General features: G+C 42.7%; 1 protein-coding gene across 2 annotated transcripts in view; it reads right to left on the bottom strand.

Annotated features, from left to right (window-relative positions):
- DNAH7 (dynein axonemal heavy chain 7) overlaps positions 1 to 22,952 on the bottom strand; it is a 191,915-nt gene that overhangs the window by 92,623 nt on the left and 76,340 nt on the right. For both annotated transcript variants that reach the window (XM_072979520.2, XM_072979522.2), the window contains exons 29-35: positions 19,369 to 19,617; positions 18,316 to 18,465; positions 17,508 to 17,690; positions 7,848 to 8,024; positions 6,833 to 6,964; positions 4,284 to 4,508; positions 2,419 to 2,616 (exon numbers count right to left, since the gene is read on the bottom strand). In XM_072979520.2, coding sequence (XP_072835621.2) covers positions 2,419 to 2,616; positions 4,284 to 4,508; positions 6,833 to 6,964; positions 7,848 to 8,024; positions 17,508 to 17,690; positions 18,316 to 18,465; positions 19,369 to 19,617 — 1,314 coding nt within the window. The remainder of the gene's footprint in view (positions 1 to 2,418; positions 2,617 to 4,283; positions 4,509 to 6,832; positions 6,965 to 7,847; positions 8,025 to 17,507; positions 17,691 to 18,315; positions 18,466 to 19,368; positions 19,618 to 22,952) is intronic.

Genomic DNA, 22,952 nt, shown 5'->3' with positions numbered 1-22,952 from the left:
TTCTTAGGTCAAGAAAGGTTCAGGGAAGGCAGGGAAAATACAGTCCAGGCAGTACAGTACCAGGCAGTCCGAAGACTGTCTCCCAATCCACTCTCTAAACGCTGGGAGGAGTGAGGATGCAGACAGGCACCCTTTTCACTGGCCAACGGTTAACTCTCTCTCTCTCTTTCTCTCTCTCTCTCTCTCTCTCTCTCTCTCTCTCTCTCTCTTTTTTTTTTTTTTTTTGGCTCTTCCATCTTGGTAATCCTCTCTTTAAATTAATTGTTTTAAATTGAAATTTGTAATTTTATGATTTTATATATTTTTATACTGTTTGTTTTATTTTGTAAGCCGCCCCGAGTAGACATGGTCTAGAGGGGCGGGGTAAAAATCAAATAAATAAAATAAAATAAAATAAAATAAAATAAATAAATAAATAAATAAATAAATAAATAAACTGAAAGTTCAAATTTTGCACTTTCCCTGCCTCCCACGTGGTTTTTTTTCAGTTCTTAACTCAAATCTAAGTATGTAAGTCAAGTCAATATTTTCCTATGAGAGTGGTTCTTTAGTCAAAATGTTCTTAACTCGAGCCGTTCTTAAGTCAAGACCCCACTGTAAGTTCATCTTCCTGGAAATGGAATTCAAAATCAGGAAGCTACCACAGAGAATTCATTGACTATGCAAAAGCCTTTGACTGTGTGGATCACAGCAAACTATGGCAAGTCCTTAAAGAAATGGGAGTGCCTGACCACCTTATCTATCTCCTGAGAAACCTATATGTGGGACAGGAAGCAACAGTTAGAACTGGATATGGAACAACTGACTGGTTCAAAATCGGAAAAGGAGTACGACAAGGCTGTATATTGTATTATGCAGAATACATCATGTGAAAGGCCGGACTGGAGGAATCCCAAAATGGAATTAAGATTGCTGGAAGAAATATCAACAACCTCTGATATGCAGATGATACCACGCTGATGGCAGAAAGTGAGGAGGAATTAAGGAACCTTGTAATGAGGGTGAAAGAGGAGAGTGCAAAAAACAGTCTGAAGCTCACATAAAAAAAACTAAGATCATGGCCACTCATCCCATCACCTCCTGGCACATAGAAGGGAAAAAGATGGAGGCAGTAACAGATTTCACTTTCTCGGGCTCCATGATCATTGCAGATGGTGACAGCAGCCACGAAATTAAAAGACGCCTGCTTCTTGGGAGGAAAGCGATGACAAACCTCGACAGCATCTTAAAAAGCAAAGACATCACCTTGCCGACAAAAGTCTGAATAGTCAAAGCTATGGTTTTTCCTGTAGTGATGTACAAAAGTGAGAGCTGGACCATAAAGAAAGCTGACCGCCAAAGAATTGATGCTTTTGAATTGTGGTGCTGGAGGAGGCTCGAGAGTCCCCTGGACTGCAAGGAGAACAAACTTATCCATTCTAAAGGAAATCAAGCCTAAGTGCTCACTGGAAGGACAGATCCTGAAGCTGAGGCTCCAATACCTTGGCCTTCTCATGAGAAGACTCCCTGGAAAAGACATTGATGTTAGGAAAGTGTGAAGGCAGGAGGAGAAGGGGACGACAGAGGATGAGATGGTTGGACAGCATCATCGAAGCAGCCAACATGAATTTGACCCAACTCCGGGAGGCAGTGGAAGACAGGAGGGCCTGGCGTGCTCTGGTCCATGGGGTCACGAAGAGTCAGACACGACTAAACAACTAAACAACAAAACCGCAGAGAATATGCTTTCATGTGTTCCTACTAACTTAGCCTCTGTTGGTGAGGAAGATTTACAACAGGGCCTGCCCAGAAAACCTCAGCCTATAGACAGGTTCAAATAGTGTAGGAGGAAGAAGGGAGGTCCAAACCTCACTGCCAGCTGACATTACGAGCACGGGGAGATTTTTTGTAATTAGAGACTTGCTCCTTCTGTCCCAAGGCTTCTATGGCTCCCACAAGATAAAAAGATTATGTGAGAGTTGGAAAAACTACAGCAGCCATTCTCAACCTTTTTTAGCCATGGTCATGAACGCCATAAGAAATATAGGCCCAGTCAGGGTTGTGTAAGTCACATAACATAACCTTATAAAGTGGCATGTGAATAACTGTTTCCTGTCTGTGCCCCCACTTCAAATGTGCCAGCCCCCTCCCCAGGGGTCCATATGGCTTTCATTGAGAATGGCTGAACTACAGGGCAAAAGTAGGAAGTTTTCACTTATCAAAAATTGCTTCTAGCTGGTGATGTTATCAACATTCTACAGGTGTACATTACACAACAGGATCAATTTTCCTGGAAAAAAATGTCAAAATTTACGTTACCAATAATACATCGCATAACGCCAACTGAAAGATCACAGTCTCTGATTTAACTCCAAGCAGAAGGAACTTCATCTTGCAGTTATTTAAAATAATATATCCCTTAGTTTCAAGCACACTTACTATAATATATACGCTCTTGCCAGTTCCTGTTGGCCCAACAAATATGGAAGGTTTTTGATGCGTGGTGAGCAAATCCATTAAGGAGAAGTATCGAATGGTATCAAGAGTGGGCACAATTATTTCGTTGAACGACATATCTTTTGGGATGGGTGGCGCCGTCTGAAGTGCTTCCACCCACGGCTCCCACCTTCCTGCACCCTGTTTCAAAACAGCAAAGCGAAAAGTATTAGCAAGCTGTGCAGGGACCTTTTTTAAAGGGATCTAACTAGACATACTGTATATTGTCCCATTTGTCCTGATCTGGTCACGCCACATACACCCTTTGCGGCACCAAGAACTGTGCATGTAAAACAATGCTGAGCACAAGCTGCACACCAGCGCTCTGAATCAACAACTCAGAATCACACCTGGGGGACAAACCCTGCCAGGAGACTGAGTCAAGCAGCTCTCCCAAACAGCAGACGCTGGAGGCAGCGGTAGCACCCCACTACTAAATCCTCTCAATCAATCTGTCCTTGGCTTCCCAAAGTTAACATGTGTGTCATCGTCGTTGTCCCCCGCAGTAGGGCAGAGGATGCTATTGCACCCCCAGTGCTGCAGTAAACCTTCCACTGCCTGCCTGGTTGGATTTTCCAGGTGGAAGGACACTGGGTCAGTGTCTCTGGCCGAAGGAGGGAAGGGTCTGGGTCCAATGTTGACAGGACAGAACAACGGGCAAGGGTGGGCAGCTAATGGGAAAACAAATCAATGTCTCTCTTTCTTTGACTCGGTGGGTAAAGGGGGAAGGGATCCGGTCCTCTATAACAGTGGTCCTCAACCTTGGGCCTCCAGATGTTCTTGGACTACAACTCCCAGAAGCCTTCACCACCACCTCTGCTGGCCAGGATTCCTAGGAGTTGAAGTCCAAGAACATCTGGAGGCCCAAGGTTGGGGACCACTGCTCTATAACACCCAAATAAGGTACTCATTTTCAGAGTAAGAGTGTGTCTTTTTTAGAGAGGGACACAAACTGCCAGTAATGGTTCGTTCTTTGGATGCACAGGTGTCCCCATGGGCATCCTGGCTTACCTCCTTTGTTTCCTCTGGCAGGTGCATACTCAGGGGAAAAGGCCAGGTATGGGAGCCCTGCACGCTGCCTCCTCTGAATGGGCAGCCAACAGAGGAGGTGGGGGAGGGAAGCTGGGGCGCCCGTGGAACACCTCTGGCTCTGAAGAACAAACTATCACAAACTGCCAAACTAGCAGCTCATGCCCATCTCTAGTTTCTTTATATGGCAATCCAAATCAACTGATTATTGATCATTAAACTGTGTTCATTATGGACAGTTCATGTGTTTTGATATATTTGTGCAATGGTATCAAAAAGAACTAACAGTTGTAGTGATTTTTAAAAATCTGTTCGCTTGGACTCTTTCTAATGATCGCTATCTAGTTTGTTAATAAAGTAGCTGTACTGATTCCTTTGAATCATAGAGATTAGCATTCAGGTGTCTTCCCTAGTCTGATGCAGAAAGCTGACCATTTTAAAGTCCCGCTGGTTTCAAGTGCTGGAAGCAATATGAGTTAAATGCTCGATTTTGGTAGAAATGCACCCTCTGTCAGCCCTTTCTTGTGGTGTGATAAAGGACAAATACCATTCAGTTCAGCCCATTGTTTCTCCTTTCCTTTGTCATGGCACGATGCAATGAGACATGCATTTCTAATAAATAAATTCCCTGCACACTGAAACGATCATTAACTTGTTTCTATAAGAAACAAATGTCCCTATTCAATCAAAAAGATTAATTACATAACAAAGAGGCTGTATCGGAAAGGAATTTACTAATTAATCCTCAAAAGAGGTCTATTCAAAATCATCACACTCACATCTTTGACAAACCGGTAGTCGTAAATTGTTCCATCTTCTGGATATGGGACAGTCAGGATTTTTGCACGTAAGTGCTCATGACCACTCAATAATTTATATTTTTCTCTTGTCTCATCGCTCATGGGCCCCTCAAGCAGTTCTCGGACAATCTTGTCGAATTTCAGTCGGTCAGCCTCTATACAGCTGGCTCCAACAGACCAGGTGAGCGCAAACACAAATGTGCTCTGGAAGATGCAAAGAGAAACAGACATGACTTAGCAGTTAATCACGGCACCCCCGTTTTGAATGGATCATTCTATTAGACAAATAGAATGGAAGAACCTGGAGGTCCACAACACCAGTGGTCCCCAACCTTGGGCCTCCAGATGTTCTTGGACTTCAATTCCCAGAAATCCTGGCCAGCAGAGGTGGTGGTGAAGACTTCTGGGAGTTATAGTCCAAGAACATCTGGAGGTCCAAGGTTGGGGACCACTGCACAACACGATAAGAGCTGAGCTCGGAAAAATCACTTTTTAAGGCCACAATCCCCAGAACTCCCCAGCCAGCGTGGCCACTACCTCCCAGACTAGATGCAGCAACTTCACTCTAACCACCTTCTAGTAAAGTTACGGCATAGAAATCGGTGAGCAAAGTAACTGGTAAAAGAAGAGGTCCCAGAAAATCTTACAGGTAAACTTTTCCCCCAAACCCACAAAGCAGCTATTGCATAAGACCTCATAGCAATAAACAGAATAATACATGGAAGGCAACAATTCATGGAACAAGCTAGAGAAGGGAGGAAGGAAACATAAAGGAGAAATAAAGTTCTCTTGTGTGAATGGAAATTCACTTCTGCAGCACTGGACATCCACCAACTTCACCGTATGTGTACTTATCAATAAGTAAGGGCCTTTGAGCATAGGAGGACTTTTATCTGAGCAAACATGTTGAGGATCTGGCTACATGGTTTTTCCCCAACACCAAGGAACTGGGTTGCCAACTGCATGCTGTGGGAGGGCAGAAGAGGGGTGGGTTCTTGGACTCCAGGGATGTGACACTCCTATGCTGACCCCCTCGCATGAGAGGTGCTGGCTGCAAGGGATTCAATCAGGTGTATGGTTAGCTTACACCTGATGGGTGGGTCTCTGCTCAAATATACACACAGAGAGAAATTTACAGTAGGGCCAGTACAGGTGTAAACTAGTACTGCAGGATCAGTATAGTGGTGCCTCGCTTAGCGATCACTCCGTTGAACGATGAAATCGCTTTGCGATGGACTTTTGGCCATCGCTGGAGCGATCGATCGCTTAGCAATGTCCTCTATGGCTAAAATTCGCTTTGCGATGATCGCGGGGAAGCGATCATGGCAAAGCAAACTTTTTAAAACAGCTGGTCGGCGGTTCCAAAATGGCCACTGCAAAAACAAAATGGCCGCCGCTGTTTTGCCTCGCTTTAGAGGCACCCAAAATGGCCACCGCTATGGAGGAATTTCGCTTTAAGGTAAGTTTTTAGCCCATAGGAACGTATTAAACGTGTTTTAATACGTTTCTATGGGCTTTTTAATATTGCTTAGCGATTAAATCACTTAGTAATGTTTTTTCCGGAACGGATTAACTTCGCTAAGTGAGGCACCACTGTACTCACAGTTTCAAATAGCCACTAACTGGAAATATTAAATTAAAAACCCCAGAGATATATGTTTCCAAGCCACATTACTGGAAATGGCCATCAGAGGGAACTAGAGACTATGTTATATAGAGAATCTGCATATTCAGTTTCCAGCATCCGCAGGGGGAGTGGCGTCTTGGAACCTATCTCCCACTGATACTGTAGTCCGACTGTACTGCAACATTTTCTACCCTAAAATTCACTTGACCCATCGCAAGCTGTAGGCAGGTGCTTATCAAAAGGAGCAAAAATTCAGTTCCAGTGACTGCAGTGGTCACAGTTTTTATCACAATTTACTGGCATTCACATCTGCACTGCAGTGCAGAAGGTATGTCTTCCAAATCACCCGTTTCTGCAAGCAACCATTCTAGATCAAATTCTCGGGTGAAGCCTGACTTTTGAAGCATTTTAAGAATAAAATTTAGCCTAAAGATCTACTTTATAGTCTTCTAACTGAAAGCTCCCAAGACAGAAAGGAACTCCCCACTGAAAGTGCCATGGTGCTAAGTGCTAAGCACACTCTTAAGAACAAAATAAACCAGCCTTTTGCCAGGAAACAAGGTGAAAAAAGCAGAGGAAGTCTACTGAAAGGCATCATGTCGGTGGCAAGTTTAATACCAAAACCAACAGCACAGAACCCAGAACTTTCGGTGCAGCATTTGGCCGGTACGGATGAGTCCTGCGTTAAATCCAAAAGAACAAATCCAATGATTCTACTGTATCAGATTTGCATCCAGGAAGTATTCTGTTAATAAATTCACCAATCCTTTGTATCTGATATCTCAAATTACGAGATAACATCATGTTATTTATGTTAGTATCTAGCTCACTTCCTCTCCAAAAATTCAGGGACGTTAATGCAAATTGTAACTCCTGTTCAACGCAACAAAGTTTTGCCTACCTCAAGCCAAGAAAATATTTCACGGTCGGTCACAGTTTTAAGTTTTCCTTCATTGTGAAACTCGTCCATCATACAGTCCATAAGATTCATTAAAGACCGAACCAAGTTTGTGTCAGTCGTAGGAGACAGTTCCTAGAAGAGCAAAGTCACATTTTCCATAGTATGTGAAACTTAAATAAACTATGCCTTTGGACTTTAATTATTCATTAAGTCACAATGTGAATTATGCACATTTCCCCTGGGCAATTAAACAGCACATATTTTTAAACATCATGGCTGCACAAAGCAATAAATAAATAAATAAACAGACAAACAAATAAACAAACAAACAAATAAATAAATAAATAAATAAATAAATAAAATGCTATATAAGATCTCCTGATTCTTATCTGACTACTTGATGTCAGAATTGAGAACATCACAAGATAAATAACAAAGGAGAGAAACAGAGGCTGATATCATTCCACCTGTTGACACATGTAAGGACTGAGTTATGCAATTCCAGAATGGAAAAGAGGCAAACACATTTGCTAAACTTCCAATAATTCCAGGATATTGGTTCCTCAACTGTTGGGCATTAGAGCTCCCGGAATCCCATTAGAGCTTTGGCCATAATCTGTGTGTGTGTGTCTGTGTGCGTGCGTGCGTGTGCGTGTGCGTGTGCGTGTGCGTGTGCGTGCGCGTGTGTGTGTGTGTGTGTGTGTGTTGAGAACTGAGAATGAAACTACAACCCCCAGAATCCAACATACAAATGTTGGGGGGCAATAGAATGTAATTGAACAACTCCCAAGTATCCATAGAAGGCCATATTGTGACAATGACATGCAGCCATTTTATAGAAACAAAGTAGATTTGAGTCTACTTATCCCATCGGTGGGAGACAGAAACCCCATTGACACCACTTTGAGCCCCATGGCGGAAATGAAGTAGAATATAAAGATATTTATGTTTCTACAATGATCTAACACAATCTTGAATGACAATTCTCTGATGATAAAATCCATCTTTACCTTACCTTTGTACATTTTCTAACAAACTCAACAGAAAGTGGGATTATTCTGTCAAACAAGCTTGTTATAAATTCTTTATGCATGGTGGTGACAGTGGGTGGCATAAGATTTAACCAAGACACCATCAGGGGTCTCCAGCCTAACATATGAGGTTCCATGTAAACCATGCCACATCTAGAGACCTGCAGGAGAGGAAAATGTTTTCATAGGTTAAAGATAAGTCATGTCACTAATTATTTTTGACTCGATAAATGGGCCCTGCAATGCTATATAGGGGAAATCTTTACTCCATAAAAGTCATTTGTCTTCATTTGTGTCCACAAACAGCGACAGATGGATGAGAATTTAGCTTCAGTTAGTTCTCAGTAAGAGTTTATTGAAATGTGCGAATTTCTTCATATTCCAAATGGAAAGAAAGTGAGATTTGCACAATTTTGTGGGACTGAAACTGAAGATTAAATTGAAACTGAAAGATCTGTCCATCTAGACTTAAAGGTTTTAATATTTATTTATTTATTTATTTATTTATTTATTTATTTATTTATTTATTTATTTATTTATTTATTTATTTATATACCGCCCATCTAGAACGGGTCTACTCTGAGTGGTTTACATATAATATAAAAAAATTAACTAAAATAAAATCCAGATTAATCCAAGATGGGAAAGGAAGAAAAGAAAAGATGGGGGGAGAAGAGGAAGGGGAAGAAGGAGAGAAAAGAAAATGAAGAAAAGGGGAGATAGGCTAGGTAATGGCTGTAGGAAAGGCCTGCCTGTATAGCCATGTCTTCAGGTTAGTCTTGAAGGCCCTCAGTGAGGGAGCCAGGCAGATCTCTACAGGTAAGTTGTTCCAGAGGCAAGGGGCCACTGCCGAGAAGGCCCGATTTCTATTTTTTTCCCACCAGGCTTCTCTTGGCATTAGGCCCCTCAGCCGCCCAGCCTGACTGGAGTGGGTGATATGGGTAGAACTGGGGGAAGAAGGCGGTCTGCCAGGTATCAAGGTCCTAAACTGTTAAGGGCTTTATATGTAATGGTTAACACCTTGAAATCAATGTGGAAGCAAATAGGTAGCCAGTGTAAGGCGGCCAAAGTGGGGGAAATATAGTGAAATCTTTTCACCCCCTGTTAATAGCCTGCCCGCCATGTTCTGGACCATCTGAAGCTTCCGCATCAGTCTCAAAGAAAGCCCCACATAGAGAGTGTTACAGTAGTCTAGTCTTGAGACTACGAGTGCATGGACCAGTGTGGTGAACATCCCCGTGTCTAGATAGGGATGCAGCTGGGCAATACACTGAAGATGGAAATAGGCAGTACCGACCACTGACGCTACCTGGGTCTCCATGGTTAGCGCCAGGTCAAGATGGGCCGCCAGACTGTAAACCAAATTCTTTGTGGTGGGAATCAACTCCCCCAAAAGAGAGGGAGTTCCCCTAACCACTGACATTGGGGGCCCCCACCCACAGGACCTCCATCTTGTCTGGGTTCAACCTTAGTCCATTTGACTGTATCCATTGAAGAGCGGCCGCCAGGCAGCACCCAAGGGACGGAACGGCATCCATCCTGCAGATGGAAAAAAAGAGATGTAAAGCTGGGTGCCATCAGCATATTGATGACATGAAGCTCCACATCCCCAGATGACCCCCCCACACACACAGTCTCATATAGATGTTAAACAGCATTGGTGAGATGATCGAACCCTGCGGAACCACACAACTCAGGGACCACGGGGCTGAAACATTCTCCCCAAGCTGCACTCTCTGAAGATGGCCTTCCAAGAAGGAAAAGAGCCAAACAAGAGCAAGGCCAGCAACCCCCAACTCAAAGAGCCTCCCCAGGAGGATACCGTGGTCGATGATATCAAAGGCAGCCAAGATATCAAGGAGGATGAGCAAGGACATTTTGCCCATCGGCCACCCTAAGTAAGTCATCTAGTAGGGCGCCCAATGCCGTTTTCATGCCGTGGCGTGGCCTGAAGTCCAACTGAAACAGATCCAGGACATAGGTTTCATCCAAGAGAGTCTGAAGCTGGTCGGCCACCACCCTCTCAACTACCTTGCTGAGAAAAGAAACATTGGCAACAGGCCTATAATTGCCAATGTTGTCCTCCGCCAAGGTTGGTTTCTTTCTAATGGGTCTAATGAGCATTTCCTCAAGAAGAGACCCATTTATTATTTCAGTGGCCCATTCAGTTATCAACGGCCTGACAGCTTTGATTAGCCAGGTCAGGCAAGGGTCAAGGGAGGAGGAGGCGGCTTGGTAGCAATCAAGGACCTTGTCCACCTCTGTGGACGTCACAGGTTGAAACTGAGTAACTCCCAACGGACAAGGTGCTGTGCTGGACATCTCAGCTCAATCTACTGTTTTCAAATAGGGTGCAAGATCGCAGCAGATGGCCTCCACTTTTGATGTTTAAAATGCTGCATATTGATCACAAGAAATGCTAGATGGAGGCCAATCGTTGTGGCCAATTCCAGATAGGTCATGTACTATATGAAAAAGTTCCACCTGCTGATTGGATATTTCGCTTATCCTGGATCCATTTGTCCTGGATCCGTTTCTAGCAGCCTCTACCTTAGCAAGATAGAGGTTAGATGCAACCTTGGCAGCTTTTAAGTTATTTTCCATCGGGTTCTGCCTCCAAACGCTCTCTAGCTTTCTCCTATACCCCTTCATAGCCCTCAGCTGCTAGTTAAACCAAGGTGCTGGTCGGGTTCTGCGGCGGAGAGGGTATTTAGGAGTGATCGTGTCTACAGCCCTGGTGGCGACGGCATACCAGCCACCCACCAGGGCCTCGACAGGAGCACCAGCCAGGTCAATCAGAATCCCATGCATGGCATCCTGGAATCCAATAGGATCCAGTAGTCTGTGACGGCAGACCATGAAAATAGGTCTCTGCTCCCCACAGGGTGAGAGGGTCATTGTGAGATTGCACTTTATCAGGTGGTGGTCCGACCACGACAAGGGGACCAACTGAAGGTCAGTCACCATCGGGTCACACTCTCTCTGCTCAGTGGAGAAAACCAGATCCAAAGTGTGGCCACCCACATGTGTGGGGCCATAAACATGTTGGGACATGTCCAAGGAATCCATGGTTTCCAAGAGCTGGACCGGTAACCTCCGCCTTCGCATGGATGTTGAAATCGCCCAAGACAATCAGTCTCAGGGATCCCAACAGAGTCGTGGAGATGAAGTCAGTTAGCTCCAGTAGGGAGGTGGCTGGATCGCGGGGAGCACAGTATACCAGCAAGATCCCAATACCATCCCTGGCCCCAATCAACACGTGGAGGGCCTCTAGGCCTGGCATCGCCACAGCAGAGACCCTAACAACCTCAAGAGTGTCCTTATAAACCAGTGGTTCTTAACGTGGGCGATAATGCCCCCCAGGGGGCGATTTCATTTTTCAGGGGGCGGTAGAACGAAAAGGGGCGGCGTGGGGGCGCTGGAGCAGAAGGGGGCGGTAGGGGGGCGCTGGAGCAAGCCAAACCTGTGAAGATGGCTGCAGCCTTTTTACAATGTGCATGAATATATATTTTCCTCCAATCTTAATTTAGTTTCAGAGTTTTCGTCTTGAAATTTTTAGTTCCTGCATTGCAGTTTGTTTTTATGCCCTTTTTATATTTCTTTTTGCGTCTTAAAATTCGCTTGCAACTAAATCATTAAATGTTACTTTTGGGGGGCATTTCATTTTCTTGGAATTGAATTTTGTTTTCAGGGGTCATTGGATTTAAGTGTCTTAAATAAATAAATAAATAAATAAATAAATAAATAAATAAATAAATAAATAAATAAATAAATAAATAAATAAATAAATAAATAAATAAATAAATAAATAAGATCTCATCACCGCGGGGAGGGGGGCAATGATAACTTCTTCAATGGCTCAAGGGGGCGTTTCTTTCAAAAAGGTTAAGAATCACTGTTATAAACAATGGCAACTCCCCCACCCTGACACTCCGGTCTACCCTGGTGCTGGACAGCATAACCAGTGGGATAGGCCAGAGATAGGGTTACACCTCCTTCACTACCCATCCATATCTCGGTTATGCAAGCCAGATCTACATCCTTTTCCAGAATAAGATCTTGTATTAGCTGGACTTTATTGGATACAGACCTGGCATTCAACAGCACCAAAGTTAGAGTGGAGGGGCAACTGAGCTGGCTACGTCAAGCCTGATGGGTGACAACAGCACCAGGACAATGGACAGCTTTCAGGCATCTGTTCACCGTTCTTCTGGAATGACTAAGAGCTGTACCAACACCATATCTTCCCCTACCCATAATCACCTGTATGTTCTTGAAGCCCTTACTGGTAGACAGGCCTTCCTCTCCATTTCTAGCACAAAACAGTCTAACAGTAGCAGAGAATTCAATTAAGGTAAGAGTAAGTACACAATAGTTAACAAATTAGCATAAACAAAATAAATCACACATTATTAATTGAATTGGAATCAATAAAAATAAGCAAGACATTAATAGCATTTAAATAATTATTGAAACTTAGGTTAGGGTAAGCTAGCTCGTATAGTTAAAGAAAGGAAGAAAGCCTATCCGACCACCCTACCTCTAAGTGTAAGAGTATAAGTTTGTTTAAGAAAGATGAGTGAGGACAAAAGAAGCAGAGTAAAGTGAAATATAATGAAATAAAATAAAGTAAAAATAAAATAAAGAATATAAAACCAAGATGTCCCCCCACAACCAGGTCCTGTCCTGTTGCAATTTAGCTGTTGATCTTGTCCTTTCCAAGGAGGCTGTTAGAATTAAGTTTATGGGGAGCAGTGATTAAAAGCGAAGCATGGTCCGATGATAAAAAGATGGAATAAATGTAGCAGGAGAGTTGATAGAAAAAAGGCGCTGCTGTTGCCAGTCTCCATGGCAGGAGGTCAGAGGAAAAACCCTCACTGAGCATACCAAGTGAAGAGGTGAGGGAGAGTGGTTTCTATGGTGTCGATGATTTACTTGTAAAAGTAAAGTGCCTTACTTTTACAAGTTCAGGTTTGAATCCCTATATGTTAACCATGTGTGAGAGGGTCAGCATGGGTGCCCTGAGCAGGCTGTCTGCCCTCACTCTGCTGCCCCAGGAGAGCCCGGGGCAGACCCTGGCTCCCAGCCCCCTAGAAGGCAGGAAAGAGGGATGACAGTTGTCCACCAAGACACCAACGGGTAACGGGCACCTTCAGAGGCAGTAGGAGTAGGTGGTGGGCAAAATAAAATGGTACACAGGAGGACTTGGGGGCTTCCTTGAAAGAACCCTCAGAGGATAAAAGAGATCTGGGCAATGTCCCTGTTAGGTTTCAGCCTCATTGGGTGGGGCTCTGCCCCTCACATGTGCGACTCCCCCCCGGCTTGCTTGTGGGGTCCAGTTGTGATCAAAACCCCAAAGGGGCTGAAAACTATTGCTCTGGATGCATGGAGGAGGATGAGGAGCCCTGAACAGAGGTGGGCAAAGTCACACATACAGGCGTGCACCTAAGAGGCAACCTTGGATCTGGGGACAATTATTGGGACTTGGGGCTCCAATTCTGCTCCTTAGGAGAGGCAGAAAGCAAGTGGGAGGAGTAGGAACCCTGAGCAGAGGTCCCTGAACCCTGCCCATTGGGTAGGAGAAGGGGACCGCAGATGAGGACACCCTGTGCAAGAACTGCCCGAGCCCTCAGCACCGCCATTGTGACCTTGGTGCACGCGCTGTCCAATGTGGCTGTGGCACTGGTAACGAAAGTACCAGCACAGACAACAGAAGGGGCTTCAAGAGGAACAAAACAGTTGGACCCCCATGCCCTCCATCCACATCTACCAGCTGTCATTAAAAGGACTTTGACTGGAGTCACAACTAATCCTCCTCTCCCATTTTACAAGGCTGAGACTCCTTGACATTAACAAGGACCCCTCTTAAGAGGACATTCCCCAGGGCTTTAGTGCAGAGAAATCAACACCCCCCACCCCCCACCCCCCACCCCGAAGCTCATTGAGGGAGTTAAAGTCTCTGCTCCTATTCCTGTCTACTCATCTGGGGAAATAAAGGCTGTTGCTGCTTATTCTTACAACCTGGAGCCTCTGGAATTATTGCCGAGAGACTCTGCAGCTACCAGCACTACCAGGGGTGGTACCAGTGGGTCTCACAACATGTTAGCACTAAATTAGAGCTAGCATTTCTTTTTAATGAAAAGCTGCTCGTCTTTGACACCTAATATCAGGAGGCACAATGTCCTTTTTATATGGGGTATCTTCAATCTTACAAGTGTAGAGAAAGGGGAGTTTTGTTTCACTTTGTTTTTGAAGAATTTACTAAAATCTACACATTTCATCATCTTGAGTATGGAAAAACATGAGCTTTCAAAAATCTAAATACTGATAACCTGTTTCTCTGAAAATAAGACCTAACCTGAAAATAAGTCCTATTATGATTTTTCAGGATGCTGACAATATAAGCCCTACCCCCAAAATAAGCCCTAGTTAACTGAAACCCCGCCCTCCACCCTTGTACAACAGCCAGAAGAAGATGGCATGACTGTAAAATAAAACATCCCCTGAAAATAAGGCCTAATGCATTTTTGGAGCAAAAAATTAATATAAGACCTGTCATATTTTTGGGGAAACACAGTAGTTTCCCTAAACCTTTTGAAGTTGTGCAAGCGGTTCTTCTCACTGCACTCAGTCTACAGCTAAACAAATGCTTTCATTTTTGTAAGACTTAGAAAAGGAGCCTTAGGATACAGTCACACGTGCCAAAAGAATCCCAGTTATATCAATTCTGTTGACATTTAAATCATTTTATAAATTTCCATTCACACGATGCACTGGTAACATTATTCATTTGGCCAGCCTTTCCCCCCCACCACCTGCCTTTTAAAAAAGGCATAGCCTTTTTAAAAAATCCAGTCCCTGTAACAATTCAATCCTTATTGTTTTGGCATATGTGAACATTGCTGCTGATGTATTTACTTTGTGAATGGATCAGGTTTTCAGGTGTCATGGCCACTGCATGGCTGTTGTGCTTGTGCCCTTTATAATTTTTTTTAAATGCTTAGCGATAAATTGCTTACTTTTTCTTTTATATTTTTTCTCCACAATAGTTTACCAATATATCATTTAACTGATGTCTTCCCTGTTGTAACCACTTCTTCCTAGTATCCTCTGAGAAATAAAGCACTCTCAAACCTAACAAGGTGCCCATGGCAGGTTATGAATCAAATTCCAATACTGTCTTCTACAGAGTTACATAATTACACAGAAATGTATATGTTGCTTTAGAAAGATATGACTTTTGAATTTTTTTTAAAAAAAAGAAAGACAATTTTGGGGCAGCAGAGACCCAGAAACAGGATGGAAAATGAATTTGATTTATATGAGACGGCACACGTAGCCTACAGAACCGGTACAAATATGAATGAGCCTAGCAGTATACATACCACGTCACTGTACATACAAATATACTGAAATAAAAAAGGAAAAAAAATAAATGATCCCAATTATTGGGCTGTAATATCTTCTAGGTCCAATATGAACAAAAACGACAGTCACCAATATATGGACACAAGTCATCCTGTCACATGTCAAAGGTATGAGGTTTAGTTCTGCAGAAGTGATACAGTACATGGAAATCAAATTCAACTTTGTGAGGGGAAAAAATCACAAATTATATTTAACTTTCTTCTGAAACTATCTTTTTTTAAAAAATTATTATCCATGAGGAAACGTGTATTCAGTTGGACACTATCAAGCCTGAAGACAAAGAACATATGGTCCAGTTCTTAAAAAAATTTTTTAAGGGAAATCAGGATTTGTAAATACCATTATAACGGATGTTTTCAAATAATTACGGTACTTTAAGAAAGCAGAACTCTTCATATAGGACAGTAGGACAGCAAAGTAAATGTATGCAAGAATGAAAGCTAACAAGAACTTGTTAGCATGCTGATTCTAAACACATTTACTCAGAAACCTCTCAATGTTTTCCAGGAAATTAACTTCTAAGTTCAGGTGCTTAAGGAATTATTTTTTTAAATAGGGAGAACAACAAAGATAAACAGAAAGCTTCTCCTGGCAGATGAATTAGGTGCTCACAACCTTTAAAAAATATATTGTCAGAAAGGACCCATCCGTCCGTCTGTCTGTCTATCTATCTATCTTCATAACAGGCTTTACAAGGTCTCCTCTCAATATGAGTTTCCATCTTGTAACTGAGCATAGGGGTTATAACAAAGGAGGGAAAGAAAACGGAGTTGGGCTAAATGGGGAAGAATACGTGCTTATGACAGCTACACATATCAATGTTTAGTTACAGTCTGGTGTGGGAACTAGAAGATAGCGCCAGAGTTTTCACACAAAAGTAGATTTGTGAGGAAGGATTTGAAAGAAGGAAAGATGGTGTCATACTGGAGTCCTAGGAGACTGTTTCAGGTGAAAAACATCTGTGAGGGGAATTAGATGGAGGAGCATGGGAGATTTCCAGATATCTGAAAGCAGTGAGGTTGGACAAGGATGACGGGGATGAGAAACATATCCAACAGAGAGTTCCAGAGATTGTGCAGAACAGATTATGCAGGATCCAGGAGAGTTTAAAAAGGTAATACCACCACAGGAAGTCTTGCTTCCATAAGAAATTCTAATATTGTCATGACTCAAAACAGCAAAACTGAGAGAAAATATACTCCAATGAATAACATCTCCCAGAATCCACCAGTTTGAGGATCTGGGAGCTGCTGCTCAAAAAGAAACATTCTGAACAACAGAATGGGGCATGGTAACTACGCTCCAATGGATAATCAAGACTAACAACAAAGTTGGCATCGATTTGTAGAAATAATTTTACAGCTCCTATACATGTATGCTCATTAGCACAAGATCCTCAGGGCCACAAGAGGAAATAAGCAAACCTTAGCTGGGACTAACTTTTGGATTTGCCCCTGTACGTTTGTATTTCTGGATCTCGTACTTTCTATAAACACAAAGAATTATGGCTAGATACCCTCTATATAGAGCTGGTGTTAGTTCACGAGACTTTAAAACCCTACCTAGAGCATAGTGCTCTTTGATTAAATATGGCCCTTCTCTCCTTCAAACAGACATAAGACTGCTGGAGTCAATGAAGAAAGGGAGGAGCCTAACATACATCAGCAAACAAAAGTTTGAGAACTAAATAATGGGATATATAAACATGTGATTTAAATTTTTTTAAAAAAATTAAATCATAAAAACATAAATTTTTAAATTTAAAACATGAGTTACATCAATTTCATTTAAATCAAATCCACCTTGCTAACAGATAGGATAAACGATTTCTTAAACAAGAACACCCTCTGTGCCTTCTGTAGATGAGATCCATTCATTTCTAAAGTCTGCCACAAGAATTGTTTTTATGCTTTTTCTTCCTATTGGCCTTCAGATACCTCTGCATGATGCAAACCATCACTGAGATACACATAATCTGTCTGCCCACCCATCCATCCAGTCATTCAAAATGATGCTGAAACTCAATCAATTCTGTTTCAATACCTTTCAAAAACAGAGAGACCATCATGCTGTCTGTTCTTCACTTTACATGATTATACTGTACTGTAAACCTTCACGGATATGAATGTCTGCACCATCACACCATAGTCAAAAGATTTTTGCACAATACTCTTATTTCACAACTGAAAATCAGCCTTCCAATGGCGTTAACTCACAGTAGCAGGAGAAGCAACTTCCAAGTCCATTGGTTCGAAAATCAGGCTCATTTGTGGTGACATCTGGATGATCTCACCACTCATCAAGCAGAGTTTCTTGTTATCGTCCAGCACAGTATTCATATTCTCAATCCACACTGCATCCACTGGGCCGTCAAAAATCAGCCACTTCCGATCAGGCGTCTGGGTGAGAAGAAGTACAATTTGGGAACAAAAGAGTTTCAAATTGTAACCCCCTGGGAATTCCTCCTTCTACGAAATGCCTCTGAAATGGCAGCTGTTGTAATGCACGGTGAGAACTTCATTTTTTTAAAAAAAGAAATAAATATGCAGAGTTCTTTTGATTTAGATATATGCAGGGATGTCATGAACATTATAGAGAGTGGGATAGCTACCTCATGCCACTGGTGTTGCATGTCATAAAAGGGGAGAATCTTGTTAGTTAATGGGAAGAATTCTAACATATACATATGCCAGTAAGTCAAATGGCACAAACTATACCAGCAAATTGCCACTAACGAGGGTTCACATTCTTCATTGCATGGTAAGGGGGTCCTGGAGGCATAAGGGCATCACACGGAACTTCTGTCGGTTCCAGCTCTCCTACAACTGGGATATCTTTGAATTCAGATTGCACTGTAACTCATCCATAGCATTCATTTTATCTAATCAGCCAGACATCTAGAATAGGCTGGATGGTACAGCCCCAGGGGCCAGACCCTCGTTAACTCCAGCTGCGTGGGGGTATTTGAACATGAATACTCCCATCTCTAATGGTAACATTTTCAAAAACATGTTCATTACTTACAGCTGAAGAAGCAAATGCCCTAAAGCTCACAGCCAGGATGCCATCAGACCACTCATGGGAGACAGGATCAAATTGTCCATAAAGCTGACCCATAGTTATAGCTTTGGGGTTGATGACTGTGATCTGCACTTTGTTTTCCTCCATCAGCCCCTAAGTATACAGAGTCAATATTATTTGATTAGATTTAATATTTGTCATAAAAATATCACTGCAATGTAAGTAAAATAATTGCTATACCGTAGTTGGTTTTAGAGTTTAGCTATATGGCCTCATCATTTAGATGTGTTTAGATGGCTTTGTAGCATTGGGGAGGGGTGTTTAAGTAACTAAAGTATAATATTTTATGAGAAAGCATACCATTATTTTTTTAAATAGTAAGTATTAAAGTAACTTACTGTGTTTCACTGTATTTTCTTTAAAAACACAGTTATAGTAACTAACTGTGTTTTTAAGGCAACTTTGCCAGTACAATTCTAATTGTTGTAATTTCTGAGGTGAGACTGTCAGGAACATAAAGTTGACTACAAAGGCCCGTTCTGTGAGGGAAGTGAAAAACCAAATTGAATGGGCGAATAATTTGAAACATGACATGAAGAGAGGAGAATCCATGTTCTGCTGGCAGGAATAAAGCTATTAATATTTGCCTTGAAGGGCTGGGGGAACAATATATATATGTATATATATATAAAACAAACAAAAAAGGAAGAATAATGGGAATGAATCTCTTACATAGTTCATTGTGGGCTCTTATCAGTATTGGTTACATCAAGTTCAAAACTGTCAGAAAATGTTTAATTTTTTTTTTTAAAACAAAACTGGGAAACTTTGGCTAACCATATGCTTTGGACTACAACTCTCGCAACCCTTTGCCATCAAGCTGTGCTAGTTTCTGGGAGATGAAGCCCAAAATATATAGAAAGGCAAAGGTTTCCTGTCTTTAAACATTCCTCAAGCCTTCCATTGTTAAGCACATTCATAGGGGAGTAAAAATGGTTTGAAAGCATACTGTTCACTTTTCAGGACACAATGTCTTCTAGAAAGGACTTTATTTACTTTTTCACACAGGTCACCCAGCGCAGCGGCCAAAACTCGATAGGCAGACGTTTTTCCTCCAAAAGGCTCTCCAACTATCATAAAGCCATGACGCACAATCATCATTTCGAATATCTGTAAGATTTTCTCTGAAAAGAATTTAGTCATTTGTAAATTCATTTCATCGCAGTTTATCTTGATGGCTTCTAGGATGTCGTTGTAATCTGGCTTCGGCAGCTTCACCCCAGGAAACAAATCCGAAGTAATGCCCTGCCAAAGGGAGAATTACATTGCATTTTAACCATAACTATCACAGGCAGTCTCTGCATATTCTGTACTACAGTCGTGAGAAATAAACCTTCTTTCAGGCCAGCAGGGTAATCGTCTTGCTATAAAAAGATAGCTCTCAGACAAGAACATTAAATGGATCTAATGCTTGCAGAAAAAGGACGACTATATCATCTGAATGCCATGAAAATAAGATGTTGAACCAGGATATTCACACACACGCAGCAGATCGATGCCATCTTATAAGCAAATAACAGTTTGTATTTATAGGCTTCTGACTTTAAAATGGAGGTTGGGGGCAAAAAATGGCAGTAATACATCTTAGAGAGGAGTTAATCACGTTAATCAAAAACACGTTAATCAAAGACCGTGACTCACAATGGCACTAGTTGTTGGTTGGCTGCAAAATTGACTAGTTGCCCATTTCCAAAACATCAGTGTTTCTTTTTGGCCAGTGTGTAGTAAAATTCTCTTTACTAGTGGAAGCAAGAGCAAACTAGCAGGCACCTCCTGCTGGAGCCCATCAGCTGACAAGCAGGAACTATGAGGTGGGAAGTGGTTTAACTGCCACCCTGCATTTCCCTATCACCCAAGTGCTGATGGGAGCAATTATAGCTTATGGGAGGGAACTGCACAGACACAGCCAAGCCAGGTACTGACAACTACTGTAGAATAAAGCTACAGGGCTGGAGAACATGTGTTTCTCCAAATGTTGCTAATCTTGCTCTGCCTTCAGAACTAGCCAGCACAGCCTATGTTGTGGTCCAGCAGCTTTTAGGGGACTACGTGGTACTCACCCTTTCCCCTAGTGTCTCCAAATGACAGGAGACACTTGCACCTGAACTATCCTTTTTCCTGAAACTGAAGCAATGACAACTTTGTATAAAAAATGAAGAGAATATTATTCTTCATACTTGCTGAATGGGTTTTATTCATTTATTTACTTAGAATATTTTTATCCTGCCCTCTATGAGGAGATCACAGGGCAGGGTAGAAGGAAACGGCAGAAAACACTTTAACAAATTAAACATATACGTCGTCGTTTAGTCGTTTAGTCGTGTCCGACTCTTCGTGACCCCATGGACCAGAGCACGCCAGGCCCTCCTGTCTTCCACTGCCTCCCGGAGTTGGGTCAAATTCATTCTGGTAGCTTCAATATTGTCCAGCCATCTCATCCTCTGTCGCCCCCTTCTCCTCCTGCCTTCACACTTTCCTAACATCAATGTCTTTTCCAGGGAGTCTTCTCATGAGAAGGCCAAGGTATTGAAGCCTCAGCTTCAGGATCTGTCCTTCCAGTGAGCACTCAGGGTTGATTTCCTTTAGAATTGATAGGTTTGTTCTCCTTGCAGTCCAGGGGACTCTCAAGAGCCTCCTCCAACACCACAATTCAAAAGGATCAATTCTTCGGCGGTCAGCTTTCTTTATGGTCCAGCTCTCACTTCCATACATCACTACAGGAAAAACCATAGCTTTGACTATGCGGACATTCGTTGGCAAGGTGATGTCTCTGCTTTTTAGGATGCTGTCAAGGTTTGTCATTGCTTTCCTCCCAAGAAGCAAGCATCTTTTAATTTCGTGGCTGCTGTCTCCATCTGCAGTGATCATGGAGAAAGTAAAATCTGTCACTGCCTCCATGTCTTCCCCTTCTATTTCCCAGGAGGTGATGAGACCAGTGGCCATGATCTTAGTTTTTCTGATGTTGAGCTTCAGACCGTTTTTTGTACTCTCCTCTTTCACCCTCATTACAAGGTTCCTTAATTCCTCCTCACTTTCTGCCATCAGAGTGGTATCATCCGCATATCGGAGGTTGTTGATATTTCTTCCAGCAATCTTGACTCCGGCTTGGGATTCCTCCAGTCCAGCCTTTCGCATGATGTATTCTGCATATAAGTTAAATAAGCCGGGGGACGATATACAGCCTTGCCGTACTCCTTTCCCAATTTTGAACCAATTAGTTGTTCCATATCCAGTTCTAACTGTTGCTTCCTGTCCCACGTATAGGTTTCTCAGGAGACAGATAAGGTGGTCAGGCATTCCCATTTCTTTAAGGATTTGCCATAGTTTGCTGTGGTTGACACAGTCAAAGGCTTTTGCATAGTCAATAAAAACAGTTTAAAATACATAAACAATCTAAATCATTTTAAACCACCTAAAAGTAAGCACTTACCAAAAAAAAAAATCTCCACAATCTATTCAAGCCATTGAACCTGAAACTTTCTGCTGAACAAGGATGTTTCAATTTGGCACCACAATGAAAACAACGCAGCAACCAACTGAGCTTCTAAGGGAACAGCATCCCACAGCTACTCCTGCATCTCCGCACACTGTATGGTTGTCAGGGATGGCACATGGAGTAGAGCCTCCCCTGCAGATCTCAATGATTAGGCAAGTATCTATAGGGAGAGGTGGTCCCTCAAATATCTTGCTCCCAAGCCATTAGGACTTAGTAAGACACCACCTAAGTTCTAAATGGCTAAATAGCCTTCTAAATAGCCTGGGACGTGGTGGCACTGTGGGTTAAACCGCAGAAGCCTCTGTGCTGCAAAGTCAGAAAACCAGCAGTCGTAAGATCGAATCCATGCGATGGAGTGAGCTCCCTGTCACTTGTCCCAGCTCCCGCCAACCTAGCAGTTTGAAAGCATGTAAAAATTTGAGTAGATAAATAGGTACCACCACGGTGAGAAAGTAACGGCATTCCATGTCTAGTCGCGCTGGCCACATGATCACAGAAACTGTCTCCGGACAAACGCTGGCTCTATGGATTGGAAACGGGGATGAGCACCGTGCCCTAGAGTCGGACATGACTGGACTAAATGTCAAAGGGAACCTTTACCTTTACCTAAGACACCACCATCACCTTACACTCAGACTAGAAGCATAGTAGCAGTGCCAGTGAGTACATTTCTTTAAGAACTAGTAACATGTGGGTTCTGAAAGGCGTTCCTTGCTGCTGCATCTGACATTTACTGCAGCATTTGGGTTCTCTTCAAGAGCAGCTCCACTCAGAAGTCATTGCATTAGTCTAACTAGGATTCCTTCAGTGATCAGATTGTCCCTGTCCAGGAATGGTTGTAGCCTGCAGGTCAATCAAAGCTGACTCCAGACACCCCAAGTCACGCTGCTCACCTGATTCTCCAGTGACCACGGACTACAGACCTGCTCCTTCATAGGCTGCCTACCAATTCCCAGACCAAAATACATACCCCCCACCTTAGCAACATTCAGCTTCAGTTTACCAGCCCATTATAGCGTCTACACAATAGTCCAGCACCTGCACAACCTCAGCTGATTCTGACAACAAGGTGAAGTACAGCTGA

Source organism: Pogona vitticeps, chromosome 1, assembly GCF_051106095.1.
Source record: "Pogona vitticeps strain Pit_001003342236 chromosome 1, PviZW2.1, whole genome shotgun sequence".
NCBI classification, from domain to species: domain Eukaryota; kingdom Metazoa; phylum Chordata; class Lepidosauria; order Squamata; family Agamidae; genus Pogona; species Pogona vitticeps.
Note: the sequence above shows the minus strand (reverse complement) of the source record. Positions and strands in the feature narration are given on the sequence as shown.